Below are 17,592 nucleotides of genomic sequence, written 5' to 3'. Positions count from 1 at the left end.
TTGACCAAATTAACCCAGAAGGGTGTTCCATTCCGATGGTCCGATGATTGTGAGGTGAGCTTTACAGCACCAGTGTTAGTGTTGCCTTCCGGTTCGGGGATGTATACAGTGTATTGCGATGCTTCACGCGTTGGCTTGGGTTGTGTATTGATGCAGGAAGGGCGAGTTATTGCATATGCTTCACGTCAGTTGAAGCCCCACGAGAAGAATTATCCGGTACATGATTTGGAGATAGCTGTGATTGTTCACGCTCTTAAGATTTGGAGGCATTATCTTTATGGGGTGTCTTGTGAAGTTTACACTGATCATCGCAGTTTGCAGCATTTGTTCAAGCAGAGGGACCTAAATTTAAGGCAGCGCAGATGGCTGGAATTACTGAAAGATTATGATATTACTATCCTATATCATCCGGGCAAAGCAAATGTGGTTGCAGACGCCTTGAGTAGAAAGGCGGAGAGCATGGCTAGTTTGGCTTTCATTTCAGCAAAGGGGAGGCCATTAGCTTTGGATATTCAATCCTTGGCTAACAGACTTGTGAGGTTGGATATTTCAGAGCCCATACGAGTTCTTGCATGTGTTGTAGCTCAGTCTTCACTATTTGAGCAGATCAAGGCTCGCCAATATGATGATCCACACTTAATGGTTCTTCGAGAAACGGTACTACGGGGTGGTGCCAAGGAAGTTACTATTGGAGCGGATGGTATTCTGCGACTCCAGGATCGTCTATATGTTCCTAACGTGGATGGACTGAGGAAAAATATCCTAGAGGAGGAACACAGTTCTCGGTAATCTATTCATCCAGGTGCTACGAAGATGTATCGTGACCTGAGGCAGCATTATTGGTGGCGACGAATGAAAAAAAACATAATGGAGTATGTAGCTAGGTGTCTAAATTGCCAGCAAGTTAAATATGAGCACCATAGGCCAGGTGGCCTACTTCAGCAGATGACTATACCAGAGTGGAAATGGGAACACATCACTATGGACTTTGTAGTTGGGTTGCCGCGGACCTTGCGAAAGTTTGATGCAGTTTGGGTCATTGTTGACATGTTGACCAAGTCGGCACACTTCATTCCGGTTGTGACTACGTATACTTCAGAGAGGTTAGCCCAGATTTATATTCAGGAGATAGTTCGGTTGCACGGCGTGCCAATTTCCATCATATCAGATAGAGGCCCTCAGTTTACTTCACATTTTTGGAGAGCAGTACAGAGTGAGTTGGGGACCCGGGTAGAGCTCAGCACAGCCTTTCATTCGCAGACCGACGGGAAGTCAGAGCAGACAATTCAGATTTTGGAGGATATGCTCAGGGCATGTGTAATTAATTTTGGAGGTCAGTGGGATCGTTTCTTGACTTTGGCCGAGTTTTCTTATAATAACAGTTACCAATCCAGCATCGAGATGGCTCCATTTGAGGCTTTATATGGTCGGCGATGTCATTCGCCCATTGGATGGTTTGATCTCGGTGAGGCCAACTTATATGGTACTGATTTGGTAAAGGATGCCTTGGAAAAGGTAAAGTTGATTCAGGAGCGACTTCGTACAGCACAATCCAGACATAAGAGTTACGCGGATCAGAAAGCGCGTGATTTATCATTTATGGTGGGTGAAAAAGTTCTCTTGAAAGTTTCGTCGATGAAGGGAATCATGAGATTTGGGAAAAGGGGGAAATTGAGCCTAAGGTTTATAGGCCCATTTGAGGTGTTGAGATGGGTTGGGGAGGTTGCTTATGAGCTTGCATTTCCTCCCAATCTATCAGGAGTTCATCCAATTTTCCATGTATCTATGCTCCGGAAGTATCATGCCGACCTATCACATGTGTTGGACTTCAGCACAGTTCGGCTAGATAAGAGTTTGGGTTATGAAGAGGAGCCAGTTGCCATTGTTGATAAAAAGGTTCACCAGTTGAGGTCCAAGAGGATCTCTGCAGTAAAAGTCCAGTGGAGGGGCCAACCAATCGAGGAAGCGACTTGGGAGGCCAAGGAGGACATGCGGAGCAAATATCCACACTTATTTAGCACTCCAAATATTATTCTAAACCCGTTCGAGGATGAACGTTTGTTTAAGAGGTGGAGAATGTAATGACCCAACCGGTCATTTTAACTTTTAGAATCCCGTTCCCTAAAATAAAACTCCTCGTATGTACTTTTAATAATTTATGACTTGCGGGGATGGTTGGTTCGGGACTTGGAAGTGTTCGGGTTGAAATCGGATCACTTGGTTCCTTAAGTTGGCCTTAAAGTGCTAAGTTTGACTTCGGTCAACATTTTGAGAAAACGACCCTGGAATCGGGATTTGACGATTCCAATAGCTCCGTATGGTGATTTTGGACTTAGGAGCGTATTCAGAATTTTATTTGGAAATCCGTAGTTAAATTAGGCTTGAAATGGCTAAAACAAGAATTTAAGTTTGGAAATTTGACCGGGGAGTTGACTTTTTGATATCGGGCTCAGAATCCAGTTCTGAAAATTTTCATAGCTCTGTTATGTCATTTATGACTTGTGTGCAAAATTTGAGGTCAATCGAACTTGATTTGATAGGTTTAAGAACCGAATGTAGAAGTTGGAAATCTTAAGTTTCATTAAGCTTGAATTGGAGGATGATTTGTGGTTTTAGCGTTGTTTGGTGTGATTTGAGGGTTCGACTAAGTATGGATGATATTTTGGGACTTGTTGGTATATTTGGTTGAGGTCCCGAGGGGCTCGGGTGAGTTTCGGACGGCTAACGGAACATTTTTGACTTTTGGGAGATTGTTGATAGCTGCTGGAATTTTCTTCTGATTTTCTTATACGCGATCGCATAAGTTGGTATGCGCGCGATTGCGTGAGATAGTTTGCAATCGCGTAGGCTTGTTTGAGGCAGTGATATTTTTGTTCTTCGCGATCGCGTGAATAGGGCTACGATCACATAGGTGTGGGAATTTGGTATTCGCGACCGCGTGGAGGAGGTCGCGTTCGCATAGAGTAAGTGGAGCAGCAGGGAAGGCATGGGCCTATAGGTTTGAACTTCGCGATCGCATGTGATAGTTTGCGATCGCGTAGGGTTATTTTTTGGGCAGTGAAATTTGTGCTACGCGATCGCGTGAGGAAGTTCGCGATCGCGTCCCATTTTCCATTTTTATCGATTTGGAGGGCGGATTGAGGCGATTTTTGAGAGATTTTCAGAGAAAACAACGGGGTAAGTGTTCGTAACTCAATATTGGTTAAATTATCCGAATCCATCATTGTTTTTATCATTTAATTGGTGAATTAAGTTGGAAAAGTTTGAAAACCCTCTTGGATAGATTTGAGGATTTGAGGCCGAATTATTTTCGGAATTTAGTAATTTTGGTATGGGTAGACTCGTTGTTGAGTGGGCGTTCATATTTTGTAACTTTCGTCGGATTCCGAGACGTGGTCCCCACGGACGATTTTTAAATTAATTTCGGACTTTTATTGAAAAATGTAGTATTTTCTTAGATAATTGATTCCTATAATTTTTAATGATTGTATCGAATTATTTTGGCTAGATTCGAACCAGACAGAGTTGGATAATCGTGGAAAAGGCCTTCTAGTGGACTAAATTGGAGCAAATTGAGGTAAGTCTCGTGTCTAATCTTGTGAGGAGGAAATTAACTCATAGATGATTAAATTAATAATTATTGCTAATTGTGGGGGCTACGTACGCACGAGGTGACGAGAGTCCATGCGTAGCTATTATTAATGCTAAAGTCCAGGCAGTTTAGGACTCAAAGCATGAATTACTTGTGCAAGTTGTATTCCTATATATATATATATATATATATATATATATATATATATATATATATATATATATATATATATATATATATATATATATATATATATATATATATATATATATATATATATATATATATATATATATATATATATATATATATATATATATATATATATATATATATATATATATATATATATTAATTAATTATTAAAAAAAATTATTAATTCCTCTCGAATTGATCTTATAATAAATATACTCTCCTTCCGAAGGTACATAAGAAAACGTCATCCTTTCTTGTGGAACGGGTCGAACGGCTCGGCAGGATAGATGCATCTATGGATTGCGCCGCACGTCCCTCGGCAGTGTACACGACACTCTGGATCGGGTCGTACGACCTCGGCAGAAATCATGCCTAATAATAATAATTACACGATACTTTAATAGTTTATTGCAGCTTGTGAAGCTAATTGATAAATTGAAAATCTTTGAAATTTAAAGAATTAATTATCTCTGCGTGTTAAGGATATTATTGTTATTCCTGTAAATGAGGCTAATTGATAAATTGAAAATTTATTGGAATTAAAGGAATTTAATTAATATATTGAGAATTGTTGCATTTGAAGAAATTTAATTATTTCTGCTGGTTAAAGACAATCATTGTAAATTCTATAAATCATGTTGATCTAGATATTGCTATTTTTATTTTATTTATTATTATTGACTCTTAGTGAGTGTCAAAGTCGGTCATCTCGTCTCTACCGCTTTGAGATTAGGCTTGATACTTACTGGGTACACGTTGTTTACGTACTCATGCTACACTTGCTGCACTTTTTATGCAGGATCTGAGGCAGGTACTAGTGGAGAACCTATCATCGTACATCCACGTTATCCAGAGGCGTAGTGGTGAGCTGCCTTGCTGAGCCATTCTGTAGCTACCAGTGCCTCTCCTTGTATTTTCATTCTGTCTATTTTTATTTCAGACAGTATTTGGGGTTTTGTATGCTCATACACTTGTGACACCAGATCTTGGCACATACATTGGTAGAATTTGAAATTGTATTATTTTCTTGGATTTAAGTAATCAGTATTTTTTTATTTCTTTAATATTGCTAGAAAAATAATAAAATTACTTTCAAAATTATTCTGAAAATAATTGATATATGTTTAATTTATTTGTTGGCTTGCCTAGCTGTAGTGTTGGGCGCCATCATGACCTATAGGTGAAATTGGGTCGTGACAGCAAACCTACCACAACAGGGGTCATCCTTACAGGCACACCCAGATGGGTCGTCCAGTTCACCGTGGTGCATCATCCAGCCATGATTCATACAGTTCTCTTTTGGGTCAGTCATCTCTCAATGCCCTTTCAGCCTAGAGTACGCCCCATGCTCATTTAGTTCAGGGATCATCTATACCAGGTTCTTCTGGTAGTTATTCTGGTTCTCGATGTCCGCCTTAGAACTTGCCACTATTTTTCGAGAGGGATTGGTATGAGTGTGGAGAGCTGGGTCATGTGAGGAAATATTATCCCCGCCTTATGCGAGGTCCAGTTCAGTAGAGGAGTCAGGCTACGACTTCTGCACCAATTGTTCCACCACCCACCCACCCATCTCGGGGTGGGGCTTAGTCAGCTAGGGGTCGCCCAAGAGGGGGAGGCCGATCACGTGGTGGTCAGGCTCGATTCTATGCTTTTTCTGCCAGGCCAGATGTCGTTGCTTCAGATGCAGTGATCAAAGGTATTGTCTCAGTGTGCCACAGGGAAGCTTCTATATTATTTGACCTTGGTTCTACATATTCGTATGTTTCATCAAATTTTGTTCATTATATGGATATTCCCCGTGAGTCCTTAGTTTCACCTGTTCGTGTATCTATGTCGGTGGGCGATACTATTATTGTGGACCGTGTGTATCGATTGTGTGTGGTAACTATTGGGGTACTGGAGACTAGAGTTGATCTTTTATTGCTTAGTATGGTTGATTTCAATGTAATTCTGGGTGTGGATTGGTTGTCTCCATGTCATGCGATTCTGGACTGTCACGTAAAAACTGTGACGTTGGCAATGTCGGGGTTGCCGAAAGTCGAATAAAGAGGTTCTCTAGATTATGTTCCCAACAGGGTAATTTCTTATTTGAAATCTCAACGTATGATTGGGAAGGGGTGTTTGTCGTATTTGGCCTTCGTGAGAGATGTTGATGCAGATACCCCTACTATCGATTCTGTACCGGTAGTGCAAGACTTTCCGGATGTATTTCCTACAGACATGCCAGGGATGCCACCCGACAGGGATATTGATTTCGATATTGACTTGGTGCCGAGCACTCAGCCCATTTCTATTCCTCCGTATCGTATGGCACCAGCTGAGTTGAAAGAATTGAAAGAGCAACTTCAGGAACTCCTTGGTAAGGGGTTTATTAGGCCTAGTGTGTCACATTGGGGTGTACCGGTTTTGTTTGTGTAAAAGAAAGATGGTACTATGCGGATGTGCATCGATTATAGACAGCTGAACAAAGTTACAATCAAGAATAAATATCCTTTGTCGCGTATTGAGGATTTATTTGACCAGCTCCAGGGAGCGAGGTTATTCTCCAAGATTGATTTGAGATCTGGGTATCACCAATTGAAAATTCGGGATTTAGATATTCTAAAGATGGCATTCAGGACTCGTTATGGTCACTATGCATTTCTCGTGATGTCTTTTGGGCTGACCAACGCCCCAGCAGCATTTATGCACTTGATGAATAGTGTATTCCAACCGTATCTTAATTTACTTATCGTAGTATTTATTGATGATATCCTGGTGTACTCACGTAGCCAGGAGGAACATGCACAATATTTGAGTATTGTACTACAGAGGCTGAGGGAAGAGAAACTTTATGCCAAATTCTCTAAGTGTGAGTTCTGGCTTAGTTCGGTGGCATTATTGGGACACATAGTGTCCAGTGAAGGGATTATGGTGGATCCGAAGAAAATAGAGGCAGTTCAGAGTTGGCACAGGCCATCTTCAGCTACTGAGATTCGGAGTTTTCTTAGCTTGGCCGGTTATTATCATCGCTTTGTGGAGGGTTTCTCGTCTATTGTATTGCCTTTGACTAAATTAACCAGAAAAGTGCTCCATTCAGGTGGTCGGATGAGTGTGAAGAGAGATTTCAGAAGCTCAAGACTGCCTTGACCACAGCTCCACTTCTAGTCCTACCTTCAACTACAGGTTCTTATACAGTGTATTGTGATGTTTCTCGGATTGGTATTGGGTGTATATTAATGCAAGAGGGTAGAGTGATTGCTTATGCTTCACGCCAGTTGAAGCCACATGAAAAGAACTACCCAATCCATGAATTAGAATTGGCAGCCATCGTTCATGCATTGAAGATTTGGAGACACTATCTCTATGGTGTGTCTTGTGAGGTATTTACAGATCATCGGAGTCTTCAGCACTTATTCAAATAGAAGGATCTAAATTTGAGATAGCAGAGATGGTTTGAGCTGCTAAAAGACTATGATATTACCATTCTGTATCATCCCGGGAAGGCCAATGTGGTGGCCGATGCCTTGAGTAGGAAGGCGGTGGGTATGTGTAGCCTTGCATTCATTCCTTTTGGTGAAAGGCCTTTTACAGTTGATGTTTAGACCTTGACTAATCAGTTCATGAGGTTAGATGTTTCATAGCCCAGTCGGGTTCTAGGTTATGTGGTTTCTCGGTCTTCCTTATATGACCGCATCAAAGAGCGCCAATATGACGATCCCCGTTTGCTTGTCCTGAAGGACATAGTTCAGCACGGTGATTCCAAAGATGTTACTATTGGGGATGATAGGGTATTGAGGATGCAGGGTCGAATTTGTGTGCCAAATGTAGATGGGCTGCGTGAATTGATTCTTGAAGAAGCCCACAGTACGCGGTATTCCATTCATCCGGGCACCGCAAAGATGTATCAGGACTTGGCGTATTACCATGGACTTCGTAGTCAGGCTCCCATGAAATTTGAGGAAGTTTGATGTTGTTTGGGTGATTGTGGATCGGTTGACCAAGTCTACACATTTTATTCCAGTTAGTACTGCTTATTCTTCGGAGCGATTGGCTGAAATTTATATCTGCGAGATTGTTCGCCTATAAGGTGTGCCATTGTCTATCATTTCAGATCAGGGCACGCTATTTACATCACAGTTTTGGAGAGTAGTGCAGTGAGAATTAGGTACGCAGGTTCAGTTGAGTACCGCATTTCACCCTCAGACAGATGGACAGTCCGAGCACACTATTCAGATATTGGAATATATGCTACGAGCTTGTGTTATAGATTTTGGAGGTTCTTGGGATCAGTTTCTGCCACTTGCAGTGTTTGATTACAATAACAGCTACCAATCGAGCATCCAGATGGCTCCGTACGAGGCTTTATATGGGAGACGATGTCGGTCTTCTGTGGGTTGGTTTGAGCCGGGTGAGGCTAGGCTATTGGGTACTGACTTGGTTCGGGATGCTTTGGAGAAGGTTAAATTGATTCAGGATCGACTTCGCACGGTGCAGTCTAGACAGAAGAGTTATGCTGACCGGAAGGTTCGTGATGTTGCTTACATGGTAGGAGAGAAGGTACTACTCTGAGTTTCGCCTATGAAGGGTGTTATGAGGTTTGGAAAGAATGGCAAGTCGAGTCCTAGGTATATTGGACCTTTTGAAATACTTAAGAAGATTGGAGAGGTGGCTTATGAACTGGCATTGATGCCTAATCTATCGGGTGTTCATCCAGTGTTTCGTGTATCAATGCTCCGGAAGTATGTCGGAGATCCGTCTCATGTTTTGGATTTCAACACAGTGCAATTGGATGGTAATTTGACTTATGATGTGGAACTGGTGGCCATTTTACACAGGCAGGTTCGAAAGTTGAGATCAAAGAATATAGCTTCAGTGAAAGTATAGTGGAGAGGCTAGCCAGTCGTAGAAGCTACTTGGGAGACTGAGCGGTAGATGTGGAGCAAATATCCACACCTATTTGAGACTCCAAGTGTAATTCTAAACACGTTCGAGGACTAACGTTTGTTTAAGAGGGGGAGAATGTAACGACCCGGCCAGTCATTTTGAGTATTACAACCTCGTTCCCCCATTTACCGCTCAATTTATGCTTTACAATGGTTATGTGACCGAGGAAATTGGTTCAGGTCCGATGAGGTTTTGGAATGAATTGGAACACTTAGTTCCAAGGTTTAAAGCTTAAGTTAAAATGGTGACCGGATGTCGACTTATGGGTAAATGACCCCGGAATAGAGTTTTGATGATTCCAATAGCTCCGTATGGGGATTTTGGACTTAGGAGCGTATCCGAAAAATTATTTGGAAGCCCGTAGCAAAATTAGGCTTAAAATGGCTAAAATAGAAATTTAAGTTTGGAAGTTTGACCGGAGAGTTGACTTTTTGGTATCGGAGTCGGAATCCAGGTCTGAAGATTTTTATAGCTCCTTTATGTCATTTATGACTTGTGTGCAAAATTTGAGGTCAATCGGAATTGAATTGATAGGTTTCGGCATCGAATGTAGAAGTTGGAATTCGTTAGTTCTCGTAAAGCTTGAATTGGGTGTGATTTGTGATTTTAGCTTTGTTTGATATGATTTGAGGTTTCAACTAAGTTCGTATGATGTTTTAGGACTTGTTGGTGTATTTGGTTGAGGTTCTGGGGGCCTCGGGTGAGTTTGGGATGGTTAACGGATCGAAATGTTCACTTAAACAGCTGCTGGAATTTTCTGATGCTTGTATCTGGTTTCCTTCATCGCGTTCGTGAGAGGAGTCTCACGTTCGCGAAGAGGTACTGAGGGGCTGGCAATATTTTCTTTTCGCGTTCGCGAAGAGAAGACGCGTTAGCGAAGGGTTGGCAGGATGTGCATCGCGAACGTGAGAAGGGTGACGCGTTTGCGAAGAAGGTTTGGTAGCAGTGAAACATTAAAGCTTTGTGTTCGCGAAGGGTAGCTCGCGTTTGCGATGGCCAAGCTTGGTAAAGCATCGCGTTCGCAAGGCTGCCTTCACGTTCGCAAAGAAGAAATTCGGGCAACACAAAAATATGCTTCGCGAACGCGAGGGAGCTATCGGTGAAGAACAAACGCCTGGACAGAAACTTTAAGTACAAATTGGAGCTCGGGAAAAGGCGATGTTCGGGAGATTTTCAAGAAAAACAACGGAGTAAGTGTTCTTAACTCAATATTGGTTAAATTATCCGAATTCATGGTTGTTTTTAACATTTAATTGGTGAATTAAGTTGGAAAATTTAATAAACCCTCTTGGTTTAATTTGAAGATTTGAGGGCTGAGTTGATGTCGGAATTTGGTAAAATTTATATGGTTGGACTCGTGGTTGAATGGGCGTTCATATTTTGTAACTTTTATTAGGTTCCGAGATATGGGCCCCACGGGCGATATTTTAGTTAAAATTCGGATTTTATTGGAAAATTAGTATTTTCATATGGAACTAATTCCAATAATTGGTATTGACTAAATCGAATTAATTATGACTAGATTCGAGGCATTCGGAGGCCAATTCGCGAGGCAAGGGTATAGCGGAGTAAAGAATTACATGGTTTGAGGTAAGTAACACTTCTAAACTTGGTTCTGAGGGTATGAATCTCCGAATTTGGTGTTATATAAATTATTTGGAGGTGACGCACACGATAGTTGACGAGCGTGTAGACGTGCACCATAGAAATTGTGACTTGAATAAATTCTGTGAAGTTGTAAAATTAAAGAATCATATTATTATCCGAACATTTTCCACGTGTTAGGAGAATTGAGCTAAGACTCGTATTAAAGATCATGATTGGGCTACGTGCCAATATTTTGGGACCCACAGGATCGTGTTGCTATTGAATTTAATTATTTTAAAAATGTATATTTCATACTCAGTCATGTTCATCCATTGTGAGTATATTTATGGGATCGGGGTTGCCTGCCTGCAGCAGGCCATATTGGCTTTATATATATTATTATTATATGAAACGGGGTTGACCGCCAGCAGCAGGCCTTATAGGCTTTATTATTATACGGATCGGGATTGTCTGCCTGCAGTAGGCCATATCGGCTTTATATCACGCTTGGGCTGAAGGAGCTCATCCGGAGTCTGTACACACCCCAAGCGAGCGTAGATGACTATATATTCGGGATGGACTTCCCAGGGCATGGACTTGCCTTATTAATTTATATTGTGATGAACTTCTCTGGACATGGATCTTGTCCGTATCATTTACACATAAGGGATAAATTACCCCACGGCTGGATTGGCCTTATACGGTACTGAGTGACTGATTGTCAGTCGATGTGTATTTATATATACTAACTGTCAGTCGATGTGAATATATATACGGGATGGAATATCCCTGGGCTGGATTGGCTATAAACAGTACCGAGTGACCGAATGATTAGAGACTAGTAGTACATGAGGTCCACTGAGATGTCATATTCCTCATATCATACAGTATTGATCTATTTTTCTTGTACTGAGTTTAACAGTTGAACTTGAAAACATGCCTACATTTATGTACCATTATTTATATATATTGGACTGTACCTGCAGAGCTCGTCACTACTTTCAGCCTAGAGGTTAGTCTTGTTACTTATTGAGTTGGTTGTACTCATACTACACTCTGCACCTCGTATGCAGATCCAGGTGCTTTCTGACACGGCGACTGTTAGATCTCAAAGTGCTATCAATTGTAGACTATTAAGGTAGTTGTCTGGTGTCCGCTGACCTTGACTCTCTTTCCTTCAGTTATTGTACTGTTCTATACTTTCAGATAGTGCTTTATCAGCCAGACTTTGTATTCATATTAGATGCTCATGTACTCAGTGACACCGGGTTTTGGGAGTATTTATATATGTATTTGTGCGATTTCTTCCGCTGAATTTAAATTTTATGTTTTCAAATTTAGGAGATATGGTGGTTTATTGAGATTTTCGGCTTGCCTAGTATTGAGATAGGCGCTATCACGATAGGTGAGATTTTGGGTCATGACAATACTCATAGCTACAGTCCGAATTGATCAGCACGCCATTAACAAGGAAATTAACAAATTTACTCTCACTTACCCACTCACCACTGTGTTGAAGTATAATTGGAATCAAAATTGAAAAAGTAGTTCCAACATTCACAATCTCCATAGACATTAGTTGAGTTTGTCAATTTTGTATCAATTTCACAATTTAAGAACGAAATCTCAACTCTATTAAACTGATTGTATGCCGCAATTGTGCAAAAACTTTAAATTTCAGCGCGAATTTTTTGGAGCTCTGCTCTGCGTTTACTCTTCAGAAACTCTAGAATTTATTTGACAATGTGAATAATTGGACGACTTTTATACTGCTTGGGGGTTGAAGATTCCATACTGAAGGCGGGAATTTAGGATACAAAATCGTTTAGGAGTGATTTCCTTTTGGTTTGCGTTGAGCGTATGGTTTCAGGTTTTTCAGTTGCTAGCCTTTATTATTATTTTTAGGCTATGACATGTATGGAGTTATTTTGTGGCTATCAGGTGATATAAGTTTGGCCCCAGTGGCTACAAATGAACTTTGCTCATAATGGGAAAAAAACATATTTAGCCAATATTTAAGAAAATTTTACAGAGTCCTAGCACTAATAAGTAATTAACAAATATGGCACCTAATTAATTACATTTCTAACACAACCCTATAATGCTAAAACAATCATTCCCACAACATTCTCTCCCTCAATTAATGCATTACCTGCTCTCATTAACTGCTTTTAACTCTAATTGTTATACTTATAATATATTAACTTTAATAATATATTGTGTTGTATAATTAGTGAATACATGATGAATAGTAATATTATATATGAATATATATTACATTACTAAGTATATATATATATATATATATATATATATATATATATATATGTATGGTAATATCTTTTCCTATTTTCGTTGGAAACTAATTCATTCCATAACGGATTTTATACTTTCCATATATGGATCTTTTTACTAGAAAAAAGAGTACTAGTACCTTTTTATACAACATAAACTCTAGCGAAAGTATACATCTTTATATTTTGAAAAAATAAAATACATATGTTTCATGAAAAAAGTAATTGTATATTTGAGGTATATATACATTATAAATAATGTAATTTTATATAATTATTATACCAGGGAGTACTTTCTTATTAAAAAGATCAAAGGTATATTATTACATTAGTATTTCTTGAAATATCATTATACTAATTATATATATGTTATACCTTAATACCATTATCATACATTGTATTTCTCTAAAAAAAATATTTTACGAGATATATATAATATTATAACTCAATAAAATTATACCATGTATATTAATACATTAGTATACAAAGAAAGCTGCTATATACACCTTATATTCAGTGAATTATTTTCTATCAACAATCTTAATGAGTTTCACCTTATTCTTTGCCATGTAATTTGCAGTTTACGATAAGAAGGGAAGAGGAAAGAGTTTTGGGTAAGATTTTGCCTTCGTTGATGAGAGAAGGAACGAAAAGAGTGAGATTTTGTGGTGATGGAGATATTAGTGGAGAAATAATCACTTGAAAATTTGGTGGAATATGGAAGACTTTTAATCTCTAATACATCATCCCTTGAATCATGGGTCAGTTTTAAAAAATAAAGACGGATGGTAATGTATCAATTTTGAGATATGCTATATATGTAAATGAATGTGCTACATATGAAATAAAACAAAAGTAATATTGTTTATATAAATATTTGCTTACTAATGGCTAAAAATCTCATAAACGAAACCATCAAATTGATAGGCCCAAAAAACAGAACATAACATGAGTTAAAGAAAATTAAGGATGGATTCGTTCATTTCCTCGTATTTGATCATGCGGTTTTTTTCTTAATTTTTTTGCGAAAACAGCACAAACAAACTAGAGTTATGGGGTAATGTTGGGCAATTTCTCACATATAATCCTACTAAAATAACACCAATATTGGGACAGGGAGGAAAATTATTTTTTTCCCTTTATTATTTTATTTTGGTTAACTAAAAAGGGAAAAAAAAATATTTGAATTTTCTTTCTCATTAATACACTAGTAAAGGATGGCCCATGCCGAGCATGGGTCCAACCACTATATTGCATGTTGAGTTTATTTTTCTAAATCTTTACATAAATAGTCGATTGGATTTACAATTTACTTTTTTTAGCCAGTATAAATAAATTATACAGTTGGTTATTTTTAGTTTAATCGGTTGGGTGGACGCATAGAATAAAATGTTGAAGTTTTAAATAGCAAAAGATTAGATAATAATAATCAAGTATTAAAAAAATTCAATGTTACACAAAATAATATTAAAAATATTCAATAGCTGAAAAAATGGACAGGTCTTTCTTACTCATTCTCATTTTTATCGTATTTTGGACTTTCAGTTTCATTTGTTACTTTCCATTATAACTCTTTTTTTTCCTTCTACTTAAGTATATTTACAAGCTGCAATGCATGGTTGTGGTACTTTTGGTAATTGGAGGAGCAAATAGTAGAATTAAATAATTTCTATACCAAGTGGTTAGTTGCAATAGAAAAAACCTGCCTTAGCTGATTAGCCCATATCACCAATCAAGAAGTGAATAAATTAATAATGCTAACACTAACAAGCAAAAACGCCATAGCTGATAGTCCCAATCAACAAGCAAGAAGTGTATAGATTAATGACTAGGTAAATTTTAAACATGTCAAGTGAAAGTAATGGAAGATGAGAATGTAGCTAATTCTATTTGTATCCCCCATGCCTGGAAATTATTCAGCATGATCAATGAGAAGATGGCTGACTTTACTCCGGAGCTAAAAATGAACTGACCTTTTCAAGCCCGTGAAAAATATATTTTTCCCAATTTCTAACTTCTATAAAAAGCGGCTCTTGAAATCTTAGTTTTATTTCAAGAAAACCATCAATATACAAGAATAAATTGGAAAAGTACATCAGAAAACATGATACACGCAATGCTTCCTAATCTCACCAAGGTTACACACAAATACAAACACAACAATATTGGAAATTGGGAACAAACACAAAGACTACACTTCACTATTCACAAATGCACATTGCTTCCTAATTTCACCAGCAGAGCCAGTCTTGACCTCAATACTGCCCATTTTCTCCATAGCCTTAGCGAATTCAGCGTTGAACTGTTTGAGCGATCCTTGTACTAGCTTGTTGATGTATGACTTTGTTGTCGCACTTGTTGTCAAGGCTGCATCTGATTGGAATAGCCCTTTTCTCTTTAGTAAAAGCTTAAAGTAGCTAAGATCAAAGGTGCTTGAACTGCCAGGATCCATTTCAACAATTGTGGTATTGTCATTGATTGATTTGCATTTCTTCGCCTTAAGATTAGCTGCATAGTCGCTGTCTAGAGACGGATCTTGTGTGCCCAAAACTCCGGTAAAATTGTATAAACGTGTTGAAAATGACGAGCAATGAGAAACTCCAATAGTATGTGCACCTAATAACAAATTGGTCATAGTAATAATGATTCTTGTTAAGAAAGACTTATTAAATATATGGAAAAACTTAATATAGAAGAAGTAGAAATATGACCTAATTTAAACTTACCAGACAATAGGACCAAATCTTTTAGGTCAAGACCTTTGCTAGCAAAAGATGTCTTTAAACTGGAAAAGTTACTAGTTGGAGGAGGGATGTTTGCCAAAGCTTCGGACGCGTTTGATATTCTTCCATCTCTTCTACCAGTTGGAACATTCCAGTAAGGACCTCCCTGTCAAGCAAAGATATAAAGGGAGGCGATGAGATTAAGAACATATGTCATCTAATTTAGCCCTTGCATACTTACTAGAACTAGTTACTTCGGATTTTTATTAGTGGATTGAAGTATAACTTCAGCTCTATTTATTGGTCTGAGAAAGATACGACATAAGCAAATATGGTCTGACAAGTTGGAACCAATTAACAAGTTGGTTCTAGTTTTGTACTTACTGTGACCACAACAGAGTCTCTAGAAACTAATGCAACAATATCTGCACAAGAGACAACTCCAGGGCATTCAGCTTCAACTATTTTCTTCACATCATCAATGAATGAGAAGCCTCTCAGTGTTTGATTAGGGATAGCCACTTTTTCAGTCTGGTTTTTCGTGCTTGAAGTGAAATTCAGGAGCACAGATCCATCACAACCCTGTAAAATCCCAAATGAAAGATTAAAAAAATAACTACACTACTTCAAAAATGGTAGTGAAGGAGAGTCTAGGCGCAACTGGTAAAGTTGATGTCACATGACCAGGAGGTCATGGGTTCGAGCCGTGTTGCAGAAATACAGGGTAAGGTTACGTATAATAGACCCTTGTGGTCCGAACCTTACCCGGACCCCGCACATAATGGGAGCTTAGTCCATTGGGTTGCCGTTCAAGAATGGCAGTAACTGTTGAGTGAATATAGAGCTTGCATATATGTGAAAAACTTACCCTGACAAAACAATCGTGGAACTGCAGTCTGAGCAAGGCAGCTGCAAGAGATGGAGCATTTGGGATGTGCTTTTGGACATAATCTTGAATTATCTTCTCTGCTTTTGGACAGCTCTTTGCATAAAAGTTGAGCTGTAACTGAGCATGGCTAGAAGTCACTATTCCTAGTAGAATACAGAACAGTAGAAAATTACCCAAATAGCCAAAGTTAGCCATTTTAATTATAAGTTTTTTTGCAACTTTGAATTGAAAGATGTCTCTCTTTCTTTCTTCGAGTTGCTACACACACATCTAATACAATTGGATCAGAGAGAATTTATAGGCACATTCCTTTAGCTAACTTGCGTTAGTTTGTCATTTTCCATCTTTTTTAGTAGTACACAGAAAAAAATTGATTCGTTATAGACTCTCTCTTTCATTTAGTTAGATTCAAATGTCATGATCACACTCACAGAGCCAGGATTTCAAGTTTATGAATTTCTTTTTACGTTATTGGATTCTAAATTAATAATTTATTTATATTCAATAATTTTTTTAAGATAAATACATTATTTGAATCAAAGTTATTAGGTTCAACCGAACCGTAGTGGACACTCTGGTTCTACCCCTAATCATACCAACCAAACTCTCACATATATGTTACAGCCACCTTCATAATGGTGCATGGGAGTCCCAAGTTCTTATGATAATGAGTAGTAATACCTGCTACAATAGTTGACATTTATACAAGTTGATACCTATTCATATTCTTGTTAATTTAATAGAGGGAAAGGTGGCTTGTTTCTTGTTTTTTCTCGGTATTAAGAGATAGTATAAGGTAGTATTTGGTATTAGTACCCCAATGTGGGGATTAAAATTTGTAATATTAGTTCTAAGTCAAAATATAGAAAAAGTTTGGATTTTTGTATAAAAAGTTGGAGCCCGGCAGTATTAAAGCTAACAACTTCACCAGAAACCACCAACCTCATATTAATGTACTTTCTTAGTTTCTTTGTGACTATCTTTGAATCTGTAGAGAATCAAATTAAAGTCCACTAGTTTCTTTGTGACAAGAAGATCGGGTGTTTATATCAATATCTTAATTTACTAATAAATTAAATTAAGGTGAGTATGTGTATTAGTTAACTAGTATGATTTAGTGATAATTATGTTTGTGAAGACACATGTTATGTATTTATTGAATTTATGTATTAATTGGATTGATATAAACATCCGATATTGATAAGTTTTTATTGATACAATGAGGTCAGTACAGTTGACACTAATGGTTACACAATCTAAAGGAAGAAACAAATAAAATCATCAATCAAAAACAGAACATAATATGAGTTTAAGAAAATTAAGGAGGGAATATCTTGAATCATTTATTTTCTTCATATCTGATGATATAAAATTAGGTCTGTGTAT

General features: G+C 38.2%; 1 protein-coding gene across 1 annotated transcript; it reads right to left on the bottom strand.

Moving 5' to 3' along the window:
• Window positions 1–14,662: 14,662 nt before the first annotated feature.
• LOC107779768 (peroxidase 3-like) lies at window positions 14,663–16,486 on the bottom strand. The gene is made up of 4 exons (XM_016600254.2): window positions 16,186–16,486; window positions 15,702–15,899; window positions 15,321–15,483; window positions 14,663–15,210 (listed from the first exon to the last, which is right to left on the bottom strand). Exons 1-4 carry the CDS (start codon window positions 16,399–16,401, stop codon window positions 14,786–14,788), a joined length of 1,002 nt encoding a protein of 333 aa, XP_016455740.1. The 5' UTR covers window positions 16,402–16,486; the 3' UTR covers window positions 14,663–14,785.
• Window positions 16,487–17,592: the final 1,106 nt, after the last annotated feature.

Source organism: Nicotiana tabacum, chromosome 2 (genome assembly GCF_000715075.1).
Source record: "Nicotiana tabacum cultivar K326 chromosome 2, ASM71507v2, whole genome shotgun sequence".
Lineage (NCBI taxonomy): Eukaryota > Viridiplantae > Streptophyta > Magnoliopsida > Solanales > Solanaceae > Nicotiana > Nicotiana tabacum.
This window is presented reverse-complemented; position numbering and strand designations above follow the sequence as displayed.

Coding starts and splice junctions, on each gene's coding strand:
- LOC107779768 (XM_016600254.2), bottom strand. CDS start 16,401: ATGGCTAACTTTGGCTATTTGGGTAATTTTCTACTGTTCTGTATTCTA. Junction 15,484..15,701: donor GAGACTCTGTTGTGGTCACA/GTAAGTACAAAA, acceptor TTTGCTTGACAG/GGAGGTCCTTACTGGAATGT. Junction 15,211..15,320: donor AGATTTGGTCCTATTGTCTG/GTAAGTTTAAAT, acceptor ATTTGTTATTAG/GTGCACATACTATTGGAGTT.